Consider the following 18043-nt stretch of genomic DNA (forward strand, 5'->3'; position numbering starts at 1 on the left):
AACAAACGCAGCCTAACCTATTTTGATAATTTCATCAAAATCTCTTCTACAGTATAATTTGGATTATACTATTCAAAAATAACATTTTATGGTATAAAAGACATTTTTATATCCTCTCATTTTTTATCGATCATTTTTAATACTAAAAAAGGTGTATAAAACAGTTGTATACAAATGGACTTGAGAAAAAGGCATATGGCTTCGACGGGATTTAAGATCTTCATAAATCATGTGTCAATCTTTCTCGTGTTGAGTTTTGCAAGTGAACAAACCATATTAGTATGTACTAGCATATTTATGTTTTTCTCAGAGTTCAACTTAACTCTAACCAAACCACGCATTGATTGAACGTTTAGTACCATATACCCCAGCAGCTGCTATTCATCCATCCTAATGTGAAAAATACAAGTCTTAGTGTCTTATGGTCTTTGTTATACACAACAAAAATTCGAAGAAACGTTGGCAAATATGTCTATAAAGAGAAGAGGGGTTGCTGCTGAAAACTGGATGTTACTAATGAATATATGTATTTGCTCTAAAGATTTGCTATGTTTTTATTATGCGGTTTCTGTTTCGGACCTTACCAAGCTCTTGCTTGGTTTTTATCTCCACTATGTATGAGTTTCTATCGTGTATAGCACTTATGTTCCTAATTCTTCATATGGATGGATGTTTGGTCAGGCAGAGGAAAGAGTAAGCATGAATGCATGATAACGAGGATTCTAAAATATAATGCATGGCAAATTGGCAACAATGTATACCTTGATCTTTAGATTATAAGTGTGCACTGTTTAGTTCATTTTCTCAAATTGCAGATTTTGTGTGTATTGCAACCTTCACCAACTGTACATCAAAAACACGTCTTCACTGTTTGTTAAACATCATCTACATTGAGTATTATAACTCTCTTCATGTAATTTAGTAATAAAGATTATCATGTTATTACAAGCATGTAACATTGTTACAATAAGAAGATATGAATTTTGCATCTAAACATCACAAAAAACTTAACACTTCTCTCACTTTTAAATATAGAACACACATGATATGATACATAGGCACACCTTGATTACTTTCAGCATATATCATCCAAATCAAGGATTCTATAATAAAGCTTTAGAGTTTAGACTTCTTCTGTTGATGGATGCAGAAAGCAACATGTCCATTCTTAATATATTCAAGTTTGATGGGTTAGCCTCTGATCTTAGGAATACCAATGAAACCTTAGTTAGAAACAACTTATCTGATCATGTTTCCACAAGTATTTTAGGTAGGCGTTGAATTCGATTGGAGTTTGATCTTCACTTCTTCATGGAAAGCCTGAAGATCCCTGAACTCTTCTGTATCAGAGAAGCTCTGAGCCTGAGAATATAAATAAAAAATTAAAAAACTTTAGAGGATGAGCAACATGCTGGAAAAGCATATTTCTATTTGTAGCATGAAAGCGGGCAGAGCCCATAAACTAAAAAATGTTGTCCAGTTTCTATTTTCAGGTTTCAAAGGGCTTATTTGTATTTGTAATGCCATTTAGTGTTGTATTGGATCTTGCAACACACAACTGAAACCGCGAAACCATGGCTTATATGTAGTAAAGAAGAACTTGATGTTAACTTCAGAATAAACATCTTGCCTGTTTGATGATGTTCTTCAGATGCATGTCAGCTGTATATAACTCTTTAGTTCTGCCAGCAGATGAGGAAATTTCCATGTACACCTTGCAAAGTTCCAAGGATGCTATTGCAAACTTCTTGAAGCGATCTCTGTCTTTCCAAGTATCAGATCCCTAAGAAAACATAATACTATGATAAAATTGAATTTCACCATAGTTGTAGCGATACAAATGCACAGATTCTTTGATACCGGACATAGGTATATAACTCTTACTCTTGCGTAAAGGTAGAACTATCTAACCAACCATGTGAGACATACCTGGAGTGATCTAACTTGCTTTAAAAGGGCTTCAGAACACATAATGAGATCTCCATTCATTCTATGCCATTTTGCATATAAGCCCCAGATATCAGGTCCATATCCACTCCCACTTTTAACTATCTGCATCAGAGAATTAAATATTAAACTGAACATTTCTGTGTGCTAACTATCTTTTGCATCAACTTTTGAACATTCATAGGAAACATTATTACAGTTCAATACTATTTATAATAAGCAGATGATCCACTTTTCCCATGTCCCCCTCTGGAGGTGTTGGCAGTGCATATTGACCACACTCTTCGTTGAGTAAAAGGAATCTACATAAACAGAAGATTAATATAATCGTATACCTGCTGCAGAACTCTTCCAAGTAACAACATCAATTGCTCAGTTTCACGTGATCTTCCATCATCAGAAGCTTGTGATTGGTCTTGAAGTTCTAATTGAGAATCATCTAACTGAAGTTTATCTGTACTATGTGTAATATCAGTTGCAACAGAAGGCACCGAATTACTTATTGAGCGCCTCTTTTCAACCTCTGTTCTGATCCTTTCTAGTAGTTCTGTATCTACTCTTTTATTGTTGGACATTTCCAAAACCATCTGCGCACCTTCCAGAGCCTAAAAGAATTTATAAAACTTGATGAGTGACAAAGAACAGAAGATAATGGAACAGCAGAGAAAACAAATCTCATCTTTCATACTTCTTGTTACATAGAAGATGATATCCATGTGTAATGAAAACTAATACTGGTTTTGATCAACAGAAGAATATGGGAAAGCAGCAAATACCTGACTGATATTGCCAACATCAATAGCAACATGACTATAGTTCTCCCAGAGTTGCCAGCTGTTCCGTCTGTCATCAAGTATCATTATGTTACTATGAACCCCAAATTTTAATGATTGTGAACTAATACACATGCTATGCTGTATACACACAACCGGGTATACGAGCATATTTTTTCCAGAAATATCTTTAAAGCAGTTTAATAAAAGGGAAGAATATAATACTTGAACTTCAAGGCTTCTTTAAATGCAATGAAGGCCTCCTTGTTCTTTTTCTTGATCATATGCCTGCATGTAAAGTGAATTGCATAATAAGTAAACTCTAGAAGAAAAATAATTAATGAACCACTATTGAATCTCTCTTTTTTTTTTCTGAAAAAGAGTTCTGTTCGTACAGATCACGACAATGAATCATGGTAAAAAGCAGTTTGAAAATGAAAAATTACTACAATGTCAAACTCACTTCGGGACAGTTAGATTGACTTTGTATATATTAGTTAGGTAGCTCAAACTCTAAGGATGCAAAAAGGGAAAGATACTTATGCACATGTAAATGCGAGCGCATTTGCTGGAAAACAAGTCATGTAACAAACTAAGAGTTAACTCGGATTTAGAAAACATTTTCTATTTTCATTTTATGTTTCCAATTAATGATAAAAATGCACATTTTTCTTTCATTTTGCTTTATATGTTAAAGATTTTTGAAAGAGAATACTGAGAATTAATAATTATTATTTACTCCTTCACAAAATACTAAATAAGACACCGAGGGGAAAAAAAGGCACTCAAACTAAACAGGCTTAAGCTGTTTTATAATTTTTAAATATGACAAGAAAGCTAGAATTCCATACAAGCAAGCGATGTTATTCCAAGCTTCCCCATTTTCAGGATCAAGTTGAACCGCACGGGTAAATGCATCCAGAGCCTTTTCAATATCCCGTGCCTGTAAAATTTCATGGTTAGTTTAAAGTACATGGGATAACAAAAATGTATTTTTTCTTTTTTTTTTTTGGTTTGGGGGAGGGGGAGGGAACAAGCCTAGTCAGCATAACAAATGCATGAGTACTTTTGTTCCCATCCTAACAGGCCAAACAGGTGATGCCACAGATATACAATTGCATACACAACCATACACAGCTATGCAAGTGCTACTGTGCTAATCTGTGCACACATGCAACTAATTGTCAAATTATCCAAAGCTGGCCTAATACTAGTAGATTGTCGCCACATGTCAATGGTGGCAATAGCCAAAATAGCTACTACAATTATTATTATTATTTCATTCACCTTCAATGCAGCAGCCCCAAATGCGAACCAACCATCTGGAAACATAGAGTTCATTGACATTGCAGACTCCCTGAAATTAGTGAACAAAAGCACATCACACTAAATAGCAATGTTGTCAAAACACCAAAAACTATAAATATAATAATAGTTGACAAAGGCAAGGATCATAGGGAAAAGCTTCAGGTTACAGCACACACCACAAAATTTTAGATGTCTCGTAGTCTCCTCTATTGTATGCGCTGCGAGCCAGAGAACGCTATCGATCAAAGAATAACGAAATTTGTTAAAAAGATAATAATCTTAGTTTAAAATTTTCTAATATGGCATAAGAAAGTTTGTAGAGCACACAGGCAGCAACGAGCAAAAGAAGGTAAACACAGGAGCACCTTAGCTCTAGCAGACCTACTATTTGAAACTTCCAGAGCCTTTTCGTAACAGGTGTCATTATTCGTAATGTCACCCAATGAACACCTAGAAATTAGAAATTGTTAGCACTAGGTGAAATAAATTATTCATAAAATCTTGTATAGTGCCAGCTAGCATGTCACCCATCATGACTGATTCATGATTGAATCGAATAAAAAACTAAATAACAAGATGAGCCAAATAATCTTTAACAAATATCTTCCAACCAACAAAAAGTACAGGCCATATGTAATCTAAATACAAGTCAGTACTCCATTAAAGCTCCTATTTTGGGATATCTAAAAATTATGGGTGAGCAACTTCTGTTATAATAAGACTTCCTTTTCATAAATAGACGAACCAAAAAAAGGACACAATGAGTGGGGAGAGCGGGGGAGACCGCAGCGAGGGTGACGGGGTGAGAGTCTTGGAAGGAAAGGGTATCGATGATCATGGAGTGAAAGGTAAGAATGTTTTGGAGGAAGGTGGAGGGTCTGGAATCATGAAGGATGGGGGGCGAGAAGCAGTACCAGGTATGGGAGATGGAGAGAAGATTCTGAAGGACAAAGAGGCTTTCAAGGTCTCTTTTCGAGACAAAGTGGTGGGTGACTCCTCGGCTAGGGTTTCTCATGTGGTGGATTCTCTTGACGCAAACAAAATAGCAGTCATCACAGACGGGGAGATCCCTAGTGTGGAATTCACTGGAGGCGAGAGAGATCCTTTCCGCACCTTATCGGGATGCCATTATCATTAAGGTCCTTGGCAAAACTTTCAGATAGACAGCCATTACTCACAAGCTGAGGGGAGTTTGGAGGACCAAAGGTGGCTATGAGGTGTTGGATGTGGGTTACGGCTATTTTCTTATCAAGTTCGACTAGTATGGATAAGAATTACAGGTCTTAATATCTGGTACTACAGTGAGAAGGCTATTTTAAACATAGCAAAAACGGTGGGGAAACCTATGAAGGTTGATTTGGCCACCAAATCTGCAGAGCGTGGTAAATATGCACGAGCGTGCAAATCAATCTTGGACGGCCAGTGAAGCGGAAGATTATGATCGATGGCTTTGAGAATAACTTTGAGTATGAGAACTTGCATCTTATTTGTGGAAGATGCAATTGTTTTGGGCATGTGGCCCGAGATTGTGGCAAAGACGATGAGACTGGTATGGTGGCATCACCAAAGGGGGCTGAGGGTGAAAAGATGGCATTGTTCCACATTCTACTACACCGTTTATCAAAGTAAGTTATAAGAGGAGGAGACCTCCTTCGCTACAGGGTTCACCAATTGATTCTGATGGAGGGATTAAGCATGCCCAAGACAAGAATGGCTGCAGTGCAAATGTGGAGGGAGAAACCAAGATGGGTGACAGAGGACCCTCAACGTGAGAGGCTAGCATCGACGTTCCATCATCAAGCCTGGTTTTTATGGATAGTGATTCTCTGAACTTGATCAGTTGGAACGTGAGAGGAGCCTCTAACAGGATGGCTCGAGTACACTGCAAGGAATTGGTAAGAAGGTTTGTTTAATCCTACTTTTGGTATTCTTGTTGAAACCCATGTTGTCTTTAGTACTATGAAATTGTTTTGGGAAAATTTGGGGTTTACTCCGGTGGGAATTGTGGAAGCCAATGGACACAGAGGGGGGTATTTGGTTTTTATCCTCGGATGGCAAAGCTAAATGTCGAGTGATTGCAACCATGGAACAATGTCTGTCTCTTGCAATTGATAGGGGTGGATAAACCTGGATTTGTAGTGCAGTTTACGGTAGTCCCCAACCTGCAAACCGTGGTGAATTATGGAACATCTTTCTGTTCTTGGAACGACTATCCAGGATCCTTGGCTTGTAGTTGGGGATTTTAATGGAAGTTTACATCCTCAAGAGGTGAAACGGGGGCTTCTATAATGATTCTCGCAGGAGCTATTTTTCTCATGTCCTAGATACTTGTAATTTGTTTGATCTGGCAACAACAGGAAGGAATTTTACTTGGTTTAGGAAGGTTCAGGGGCATAGGGAGGTGGCCAAGAAGCTTATAGTAATACCAGTTGGAGGATTATGTTTCCTGAAGCATTTACAGAAGTACTTAGTCGGTTGCACTCGGATCACTCCCCTTTGCCCATCAGGTGCTTTGGAATTCCAGCCAAGAAGGGTAGTAGACCTTTTAGGTTCCAAGCTGCCTAGGCCACTCATCCTTCTTATAAGAGTGTTGTTCAACAAGCCTGGAATGACAACAATTCTCACTTACAAGGAAAACTTATGAAGGTGCAACAGTCTTCTCTTGATTTCAACTCTCGTGTTTTTGGGAATATTTTTATCAAGAAGAGGGATCTTGAAAGCAAGCTCAATGACCTCCAAAGAAGGCTAGAAATATGTGATGATGTTGCTTGTAAAGAGGAGGAATGAAGATGCAGGGAGGACAGCCCAGGAAGAATTGCTCTGGTTTCAGAAGTCTCGAGAACAATGGGTGAGATATGATAACAGAAAAACGAAGTTTTTTCATATGCAGACTATTATTAGAAGGAAGGCGAATAAGATACATGGTCTATTTGTGAGTGACGGGTCTTGGTCCTCTGATCCGGCTCTTCTTCAACAAGAAGTGTTGGCTTTTCTTGTAAATCTCTTCTGTTCAATTGATCCGGTGGAGGTAGGTTGTATGGGTGAGTTTCCAAGGCCTTCTCTTAGTCAAGGAGCTTGTGAGAACCTGACCCGACCTGTTTCATTATTGGAGGTTAAAGCAGCAGTAGATTCCATGAGCCCTCTCAAAGCCCCAGGGCCGGACAAATTCCAAGCTTTCTTTTTAAGGAATATTGGAAAGTTGTGGGGCACGATGTGTGGAGCTTAGTGCAGAGGGTTTTTCAGGGTGACCTGTTTAATCCCTCCGTGTTAGAAACTCTTATAGTGCTTATCCCTAAGATGGACTCCCCAAGTAGAATGAAGGAATTTCGACCTATCAGTCTTTGCAATGTCGTCCATAAAATTGTGACTAAAGTGCTAGTGAGTCGCCTGAGACCTTTCTTATCTGATATTATAAGTCCGAATCACGGTGGTTTCATTCCCGAGAGAGGAGCCCCTGACAACATTATTGTGGCACAAGAGGTGCTTCACTTCTTGAAGAAAACTAAGTCCAGGAAGGGTGCTATGGCTTTCAAGATTGATCTAGAAAAAGCATATGACAGGGTAGATGGGCAGTTTCTAGATTATACCTTGGGTTGTTTTGGTTTCCCTACCTCTATTCGGAGGCTCATTATGAATTGTATTCAGGCATCATCCCTATCAATTCTTTGGAATGCTAGTAGGTTAGAAGGTTTTCAACCCAAACGTGGGCTCCGTCAAGGGGACCCGATGTCCCCTTACCTTTTTGTTCTTTGTATGAAGATGTTAGCCTGCTCTATTTCTAACCTAGTGGACTCGGGGGATTGGGACCCGATTGCTATTTCTCCGAGGGGTCCTCATATTTCACATCTTATGTTTACGGACGACCTTCTTCTCTTCTGTAAAGCAAGCAGAACTCAAGTCCAACAGATCATGCATTCTTTGAATCTGTTCTGCAAGGCCTCGGGCATGAAAGTGAACATTGGGAAGTCCAGCGGTCCAGGGTAGTTTGTTCTAAGAGTGTACCGAATAGTAGTAAAGACATGCTGGCTGGTGTGTCATCTATCAGATTTGCCAATAATTTAGGCAAATACTTGGGGGTTAATCTTAGCCATCCGAGGGCAACTAGAGCGGTTTGCCCGGAGTCGGTGGAGAAAATAAAGAACAGATTGGCTAGTTGGAAAGATTGTCTCCTTAATAGAGCCGGCAGACTTTGTCTTATAAAATATGTGGCATCTTCTCTTCCCATTTACCAAATGCAGGTATCCCCAACAAGGTGTGCTTTAAGATTGATGCTATCATGCATAATTTCTTGTGGAAAGAGAAGACAGATGAGCAGTGCTTGAGTTTGGCGGGGTGGAATACGGTTACTACACCCAAGAGGTATGGGGGTCTAGGAATTCGAAATGCTCATTGTGTTAATATTGCCCTCCTTGGTAAATTGGTTTGGCAACTCTTTCATGGGAGGGACAAACTTTGGGTGCGCATTATGTTAGCTAAATACGTGCATGGAACGTTGAGTTTGGACCTTGTGTGTCCTACGCAAACTTCAGGTATATGGCGTGACATCACAAAGGCAGCCGATAGACTAAGTGATGGCTATGTTTGGAGTACTAGCCCTTTAACTCAATCCTTTTGGTATCATCCCTGGAGACCTTCCGGGAGTCTTGCTCATGAGGTCCCTTTTGTTCATATTTCAGACACTTGTCTCTCTTTAGGCGACGTGTGGTTTGGGGGTGGATGGCACTTGGATGGTCTTTGTACAATTCTTCCAGAGGCTCTTAAGCTTGATCTTTCAAATTTTAACCCAACCGTGCAGAAAGGGAACACAGCTACCTGGGTTTGGAATGCTAATGCTACCAAGGTCTACTCCACAAAGGATGGCTATGAATTGCTTCTAAAAAGAAAGGTTGCCTAAGACCCTAATGAGAATTGGTTGTGGCTTTGGCGTATGAGTATTCTTGAAAAAGTCAAGGGTTTGATTTGGCTGTGCTTGCATGGTGCCATCCCCACTGCCAGCTTCCGATTCAGAAGAGGTATGACACCACCTGATCTTTGTCCTAGATGCAATGAAGCTCTAGAAACTATTGAGCACTGCCTCAGATTTTGTGATAAAGTAAAGCCAATTTGGGAAAGTTTGAATGTGGGATTGAGGAGATGGGATGCCTTGGTGGATTTTAGAAGTTGGCTTCATTTAAATCTCCAGAACAGCGAAGCAATCTTTGCTGCAGGCTTATGGTGGATTTGGAGGGATAGGAAGAATGACGTTTTCAATCCAAATGACAATTGGAGCAAGGAAAAGGTTCTCATGCTTGCTCGACATTCAGCATCTAAATACATCTTGGCTAAGGGGCTTAATCAGGTGACTACGCATACCACTTCTATTGATTCTTGGTGCCCTCCGCCAACAAATGTTAAAATAAATTGTGATGCTAGTCTCTTTGAGCAAGATCAACTTGATGGTTTTGGGTGCGTGGTGCGGGATAGTATCTGTAATTGATTGTTGGGCTGTTCAGCTAGCATTCCTACGGGTCCTATCCTTTGGTGTGAGCTCTTTGCAATTTGGAGGGGGTCTTTGTTTGACATGGGAAAATGGATACAAGGAGGTCATTTGCAAAACAGATTGTTTGGAGGCTTATTTGTGGATCAATAATAACCAAATTGTGTTGAGAAGGGAAGATAATGATATTCTTTTCAAGATCTATGAGATGCTAGAGCGCAATTGGGTGGTGCATGTTCAATTGAGTCAGCGGACAGCAGACAGCGAACTTCGCAGCTGATCTTCTTGCGAAGATGGCGGCTAAACATTATCAATCTTATGCTGACTTTTATCTCCCTTGTAGTGTCGTAGAAGAGACCATTAGGATGGAGATGGTTTCTCCCTTAGTCGTTCTTTGTGTTCCATTTATCAGTCACCAAAAAAAAATAGACGAACCAAAAAGGCAAGTGTTATTTTTTGCTGATATTTGAAATAAGTTATACAAAGTCCATCAGCAAGTAATAGCAAACATTATATTTTAGTGGATCAAATTGTCTAGGCAATGACATACGTAAGATGAAAATAAAATAAGCCGAGAAACATACCATAATCTGGGGTCACTGGGTCGTTCTGAAAGACGTTTCTTGATGAGTTCAACAGCTGTGGCTTTCTTCTCCAATAAGCTGAGTTCCAAATCAAGTATAAAATGAGATTTCACTGCTTTGATGAGTGAATTGTAAGAGAACACAATTCATTCAACTTTTTCATCTCAGCTATCATACCTGTAGCAGTATATAAGATTATCCCATAATTCTAAATCTTCAAATACCTTCACTGCCTCCCCTATTAAACCACAGCGAACCAAAAGCTCACCATATTCCCTAAATTGGTAGGAAGGAAACATTAGAGATTGAGAATTATCTAACTTTTGATCATATAAGAAAGGAAATTGGTTTTTTTTTTTGGGGTTGGGGGGGGGCATTATAACTAAGAGGAATTCTTTCTGCTACAACTGGAGAAGATTCAGAAATACGTTGAACCTGCAAAAAATGATGTATATATTTATCAACTGCTGCAGCTATATGAATCTAAACCACAATGAACAAATCAAGACAATTCACATGTTGAAATATTAGCACCAACAAAATAGAAAGGATGCTTACATAAATATGGATTCTTTCAATGCAAAATACCGAAAGAAACTTAATTGACTGAGGTTTTCAATTCAAGGTAGTACAGTACAGATTGAATGGCCCAATTTTGGTCAGCATAAAATGCAAGTATAGTATCTTCTTTAGTAGCAAAAAATTATAACATTGTCACCTCTAATTAAAAAAGCATACAAGAGAAAGATATGTCAGAAAAATTATATACACTTAGAGATCCCATATTGACATGTCAATCAACATAACTCGTACCAAATTCTCCATCATCAGTAAAGCACGCTCCTTTGTTCGACTTCGAGATGATTCCCATCGTATACGCAAGATATCGCAGAAACATCGTATCTGATGCAAACAAGAAAATTATCAAACAAATAATAATTTTTGGATAATACAAAATAAGAGAAGATTGAAAGAAAAAATCTAAAAGCCTTTCGCTCTGAAAAATTCCTTCTAGGTACATTGAAAAGCCTCATTTTAAAAAAATGAAGAAAAAACTAGGTTTTCACTCAGGACTACCTGAAATTTTATATTTAAAATATAAAAAAATCTGAATCTCCAAGGGAATATGAAAACACACTGACAGCACACTTACAATGAAATAAAACAAATGCTGGGAATCAATTGCCTCAATGTAAGGAGCCATATCCCATCCTGAAACACATTTCACAAGCCAGAAATTAAGTGAATTAATGTGTTTTATGAACTAGGTTATTTAGTATCTAAAATAGTTTATAGTAAAAAAAATCTTATCAACACAATAGCTATTTCATAGCAATTATCACCCCCTTCCCTCTTGCGCGCACCCACAATGAAAATTTATTCATTTGAGAAATAGCTCAAGAAAAAGGGGGCTTAGATAAAGACCTATAGACAGGTAAAGCCATTAATGTTCAACATTATCTAATCCAATTTCCATTCTTTATTTCACATCTTAACCTTAGCTAAACACCATATATAGGCTAGAAGACCTCTTTATCCCCCAAAGCAGAGGTATTTTCAAGGCAACTTACGCTGCAATTCATCATGTCTGGAGCTCTTCTCAATTAGAAGGCAATGTGCCAGAATTACAGCCTGTTGTGTTGCTGTCAAACTGGGAGTAGTCTGAGCACCATTTTCTATTCCTTGTGACCCAGTTTTAGTGTCATCGTAATTTCCTAACAATTTTGGTGTCATAAGTATGTCAGATGCATCACCAGAGCTGGAATCTCTTCTTTGTGTGCCATTACCCATCAAAGAGTGGTTATCCGCATTGTTTGATGAGCATGTGTTTGTGACGAGTACCATTTGTGCCTTTGGTTCTACCTATGCCCAAGAACTACATATTAGAAGGCATGCTCAGTCAAGCAAAATAATTGTGCAAGTTACTAAGTTTACCTGATGTACAGTACGGAAACCCAGCACCCCAGTAACTGAAAGCTGAAGCCCAGCTGCCATCTCAGCTGACTCAAAATGTGTCCTGATGCAAAAAGGTATTTCAGCATTGAAAGATATCAAAGGAGAATCAAAAGTACCAGTTATTTAAACATTCAAATAGTATTCCCAAGGAAAATTTCATAACAATTGTTTTCTAACATTATAAGAATCATGTTAATTTGAATATTTCAAACCCATTGCATTTCCAACTCATATTTTACTTCATGGAAAGTCCTTAAAAGTGAATAAAAATGTGAAAGAGGTCAAGGGGGTCAAACATATTGGGTTAGAAGTTAGAACTTCCTGTTCGAAGTTGACAAGAACGAACAAATGCATGTCATCAAAGCAATAAAATCAATATTCACTTCTATTAGATAAACTACTGCATTACACACAGAGATCGATCTTGAAATGTTCTCAAGTCCTTGCACTATATACAAGTACATAATGCAAGCCTTGAAAGTAACTTGGAATGAAGTGGACCTTCCATTCCCATCAAAAACAGCCAAACAAATTATACTAAGAATATTTGTCAACCTAATCATGCCAAAGAAAGAATTGACTATCAACCATATTAATAAAAACAATAATTAAAAAAGAATAAAACGTCAGAATAACTAACCTGCAAGGATCTACTCGTCCATAGGCATATTCCATAATTCCAGCCTCTAAATGAAACATGGAGACAATAGCTAAGCATTCTCCATCACGTAAATTAGCATCCCAATAACTTCTAACACCTTCTGAAGTGCCAAATTGTTGCGAAGCCTCACCCAGGTAGACATGCAAAAGATCAAACAAAGAAGAAGACCGCTCATCCAAAATTCTCTGCTGAAGAAGCAAAACCCTTGCAAGCCACCATGAAAGGCTTCTAATCTCACATGCAGAAGATATGGCTCCTTGAAATGACAAATCTTTCATCCGCATAAGCAACATCTTAGAAAAAACTATGTACTACAAAACAATAGATGTGCAAAACTAAAATTAGAAAACAGAAAGAGAGGAGATGGAGAGGGAGAGAAAGAAAAAGGGAGGGGGGTGGAGATGGCCTACAATTCTGATGGAATCAACCTATTTCAAATTCAACTACGATTAGAAGTTACTTTGTTAATCATTCAGCAACTCAAAAATTCAAATATTGCTCATTCAGTACCTACCACATTGATTTTGTTCCAGCACCCAAACAAAAAAGTTATTGGCAAATTATCAACTTTTAAGTTTTAACAGCATAACATTTGTTCTTGCTAGGCCAGAGTAGCAATTCACTCCAATGGCAAACAACACTAATGTCAACAAGAGATTTTCATGCTACAACTATCTCTCGCTCAACTAAAATATCTCCGTATTTCATTAAACGAAGCCATTTTTGTGATTAATACACAATGTAATCATGTATGCAATGTATGGAACAGTGACTTCTAATGCTTAAAATGTACCTGAAGATTGGAGAACTTTCCAAGCAAGTCAGAGCCAGCAGCCATAACCTGATTGCGAGCCCAATTGTCCCACTCTGCGAATTCACCACCACTGCCGCCACCTTCCATAGGCAACGGGCATCGCGGTAAACCTTTCATAGGCCTAAATCCAAATCCAAATTCCAATTCATATTCAGCTAACACTTCTCAGCTAAATTAGAAAGAAACGGAAAAAAAAAAGCAGTAGCATTTGAAAATTTGCGTACCCGGTGAAGTTGCATTGAGTGAACCCTAGAAATGCCGCGACAGCGATGCACAGCACGAGAATCGCCATGTAAGCCTTGTCGGAGTCGCCGACCGAGTCGTCCAAGAGGAAGAACTCGGCGCGGTGGAGCAACTCGGAGTAGAATCGTTCTGCCGAGTCAACTGAGTTGACAGGGTCCGGAAGGGGCGAGTCATTGGCGAGTCCGAAGACGAGTCTGGAAGCGTCGGAGGTGAGAGCTTGGTGATAGGAACCGGACTCGATGGAAGAAAGGAGGTGGTTGATGAGAGTGTGGAGATGGTGATCGGACGGCGGGGATTGAATGGGGGAATCGGAGGGCGGAGGAGGAGTGAGGGTGCAGCGGATGAGGCGGAGCTCGTAGGCGCGAAAGTGCAGAAGCTGAGGTTCAAGAGTGGACATGTTTTTTGGGGGTTCAGACGCCGGTGGTTTCCACCTTCAGGGGTTTAGGGTTTTTACATATTAAATTAAACTAAATGTTAATATTAATATTAAGTTATTAACATTAAGTACCAGTTTATTCCAACATGACCTCACATAGGATCTTCGACAAACACACCTGCAAATTGGGTAAACTATGGGGTTTTTTTTTTCCCTCTAAATATTCAATTTTGGGCAAAAAAATATTTATAAAAAAAACATTATAATCTTTTAAAATTGATCTCAATTTGAAAAAATGTTTTTTTTTATAAATGACAAACATTTGATTGTTAGATTTTTTTAAAAATATTTTAAAATTTTTGTCATTTATGTAAAAGAAATTAGAAAAAATTCACTTAATATTTATATTTGGTTTATTTTGTCGATATTATTTTTGAAAAGTAAATGTAATTTTTTTTTTCAAAATTTATTTTATCAAAAGTATTTCTTTTAAACTAAAATGATTTTTTTTGTCTAACAAAGAATAGAAAAATAAAAAGAAAACAGTAAATTCTTCAACTGAAAAATTAAAAGTTTTCTTAAATCCTTCTTGGATTAGCCTTTTGATATCTTCAATAGGAGTAGTCCATTCTTTATAAGGCTGATTATGCCTTGCAGCTTCTTTGACTAAAGAGTCAACAACAATATTAATAGAACGGAGCACTGAATTAAGAGAAGCACACCAATCTCTAATTATCATATGTTGAATTTTTTCTACAATATCTTTATTCAATGCATCAAGTAGCTTGTATAAGAAGAATAATCTTGAGACAATTCATTTTACAAATATCATCACAAAAATCCATCTCCCAAATCAAAGTTAAATCCGATCAAATAGTAAAAAACTCCTGTCTAAAAATTAAACTAGATGAAAGAGAATTAGCACAACATTTTATACACTCGTCAACTAAGTTTCTAATGATACAACTAAAACTCGTTGAACCAATAATATCTTCCCTAAAACTAGTATTACAGTTTATCTTAAACTTATTCACCGGTAGAACTACCCAATCAATCAACCAAAAATGAGGGACACCAACTTCTCGAACATGAACTGATTTGTTGAAATCTTGACAAGAATTGTATATAAATATTTGAAACTTAGTTGGAGACCAAGGTTGATCAAAATTGAAAATATCATTGTTGCGACTTTGCCAAATTCACTACACAACAGATAAGAAAACGAAATCATTATTAAATCACTCTTCTACCTCAGCCCATGACAACAATAAAGACGTCTCACGGCCCACAAATTCAGCCCAACAAAATACAAAAATTCAATTATAATTTTAGTCTTTATCTTATCTTATAGTTATTTTTATCTTTATCTCTACCTTATTTTTATCTTATCTTTTATCTTTCATAGACTAATGCTCTATATATACTTAGTTTTACCTTCATAGTGAACAATTCAATCAATCAACAATCAATAAAATTTCTTCATCTTTTCTTTTCTTTCATTATTCTTTCACAATTTTATTATCTTTGTATACTCTTTCCGTTTTATTATGGTATCAGAGCTCCTCTTGAGCTCTGCTGACATCCATGGATCAAGGAGAAAGGGCACAACAGCAACTTCATTCGGAGTTTCTTTTGGACCTTTCGTCAACCCAACACTTTTCTTTCATGGCACTTCCTTTCAATGAAGAAGCTCGTCCTTCAAACCAACTTGAGCTTTTGCCAAGTCCAACTACTCATTATCTTTATTATTTCAATACTTTTTCTACTGTTAATAATTCTTCAAATCGAGATTCATTCTTGAATACTTGGATAATTGATTCTGGTGCCACAGATCACATTGCATCAAATTTGTCTTGGTTTATTTCTTACACACAAATTTCTCCTATTATTATTCATTTACCATTTACCAAATGGTTCTCAAGCTACTGTTTCTTATAAAGGCATCGTTCAATTTTCACCATCCTTGGTTCTTCATGATGTTCTTTACTTACCTCATTTCAACTTTAATATTATCTCTGTTTCAAAAATTACTTCAGCACTCATATGTGAACTCACTTTTTCATCTTCTTCTTGCACTTTACAGAGCAACAATTTGGGGACGATTGATTTGGCCAGAATGAGAGAGGGATTATATGTCTTTGAACCCAATTTCGGTAAAAATTCATTCACTACACATTCCATAAATTCCATCCAATCTCCACCCATTACACCTTCCAATATATGGCATTTTCGTTTAGGACACCCTTCTGGGCAAAGACTTAATCATTTACATAAACAATTTCCTTTTATCTCTATGCATCATGATGAGGCTTGTGACATTTGTCATCTTTCTAAGCAAAAGAAACTTTCATTTTCTCAAAGTTTTAACAAAGCCAATGCAAGTTTTGATTTATTACATTTTGATATTTGGGGTCTATTTCGACAAAATTCTATTCATAATCATAAATATTTTTTTACTATTGTTGATGATTTTAGCCGCTTTACATGGGTTACTTTATTAAAATCAAAAGGAGAAGTGCAAAATCAAATAAAAAATTTTATTACTTTAATTGAAACACAATTCAACTCCAAAGTCAAAACTATTCGTTCCGATAATGGACCAGAATTTATTTTACCTGATTTTTATGCTTCAAAGGGCATTTATTCATCAACGTAGTTGTGTTGAAACTCCTCAACAAAATAGAAGGGTAGAACGCAAGCATCAACATATTTTGAATATAGCTCGTGCTCTTATGTTTCAATCTAATTTACCATCATCTTTTTGGTCTTATGTTGTTAGACATGCTGTTTATCTACTTAACAGAGTTTCATCATCCGCAATTAATTTTAAGACACCATTTGAGATTATATTCAATCATCCACCAAATTATCATGACCTTAAAGTTTTTGGATGCTTATGTTTTGTTTCTACCCTAATGGCAAATAGATCAAAATTTGATCTAAGAGCCAAAAAGGCTGTATTTATTGGCTTTCAAAGTGGTTTTAAAGGATATATTGTTTATGTTTTAGAAGATAAAAGAATTGAGATTTCTAGAAACGTGATTTTTTATGAAATGATCTTGCCCTTAGTCACAAAAAATGCCCAATTCCATACACTCATCCCAACATTGCCAAACACACCCTCTCAAAAACAAGATTCAGTTAGTCTTCCAGTTGAACCCTCACCTATACCCATTGACCCAACTCCACCTAGTTCTTTACTTTCTCCAACAACCTCTCCCTCTTCCTCACTATCGTTACCTAGCCAAGTTGAACCCATGACCACCGAATCACTTTCAACACAGACACCCATCTCTCCTTCCACACTAGACACCAGTCCACCATCACCTTCTCATCCCCCGTCACCTTCTTCACCACCCGAGCAACCCCATCCTCGTTATTCCGACCGGCCTCACCGACCTCCAGCATATCTCTCTGATTACTTGTGTAATTCCTCTCTCATCTCTACAAATCAATCTCCCTCAAAGTGCAAGTATCATTTATCTTCAGTTATGTCTTTTTCTTCTCTTTCATCTTCACATAAAAAGTTTCTTTTATCTCTACATTCTGACGTTGAGCCAAAGTCTTTTAAGGACGCCAATCAACACTCTAATTGACATAGTGCTATGAAAGATGAGTTGGATGCTCTTGAGCTGAACAAAACTTGGCGTCTTGTTGATTGCCCTGCAGGGGTTAAGCCGGTTGGCTGTAAATGGGTCTATCGCATCAAACGCAAGCCTGATGGTTCAGTTGATCGATATAAAATACGCCTTGTGGCTAAAGGGTTCACTCAAACTGAAGGTGTTGATTTTTTAGAAACTTTCTCCCCTGTTGTCAAGCCTGCCACCATCAGATTAGTTTTGGCATTGGCCTCTATGAAGCGTTGGCCCATACATCAGTTGGATGTCAATAATGCTTTCTTACAT

General features: G+C 37.6%; 2 protein-coding genes across 2 annotated transcripts in view; one reads left to right on the top strand and one right to left on the bottom strand.

Annotated features, from left to right (window-relative positions):
- Positions 1 to 218: 218 nt before the first annotated feature.
- On the bottom strand, positions 219 to 14216 carry LOC107463380 (uncharacterized). Its single transcript, XM_052253126.1, has 21 exons — positions 13744 to 14216; positions 13499 to 13640; positions 12685 to 13016; positions 12024 to 12105; positions 11660 to 11951; positions 11242 to 11300; positions 10902 to 10991; positions 10438 to 10523; positions 10266 to 10364; positions 10089 to 10166; positions 4394 to 4478; positions 4205 to 4263; positions 4008 to 4077; positions 3572 to 3663; positions 2946 to 3008; positions 2724 to 2790; positions 2283 to 2552; positions 1930 to 2052; positions 1627 to 1783; positions 762 to 1361; positions 219 to 390 (listed from the first exon to the last, which is right to left on the bottom strand). Exons 1-20 carry the CDS (start codon positions 14157 to 14159, stop codon positions 1267 to 1269), a joined length of 2757 nt encoding a protein of 918 aa, XP_052109086.1. The 5' UTR covers positions 14160 to 14216; the 3' UTR covers positions 219 to 390; positions 762 to 1266.
- A 3527-nt stretch (positions 14217 to 17743) lies between these two features.
- LOC110274880 (uncharacterized mitochondrial protein AtMg00810-like) overlaps positions 17744 to 18043 on the top strand; it is a 1343-nt gene continuing 1043 nt past the window's right edge. The window contains exon 1 of the mRNA XM_021130248.1: positions 17744 to 17999. Within this exon, the coding sequence (XP_020985907.1) occupies positions 17744 to 17999 (256 nt within the window). The remainder of the gene's footprint in view (positions 18000 to 18043) is intronic.

This window comes from Arachis duranensis, chromosome 8 (assembly GCF_000817695.3).
Source record: "Arachis duranensis cultivar V14167 chromosome 8, aradu.V14167.gnm2.J7QH, whole genome shotgun sequence".
In the NCBI taxonomy this organism is placed as follows: Eukaryota; Viridiplantae; Streptophyta; class Magnoliopsida; order Fabales; family Fabaceae; genus Arachis; species Arachis duranensis.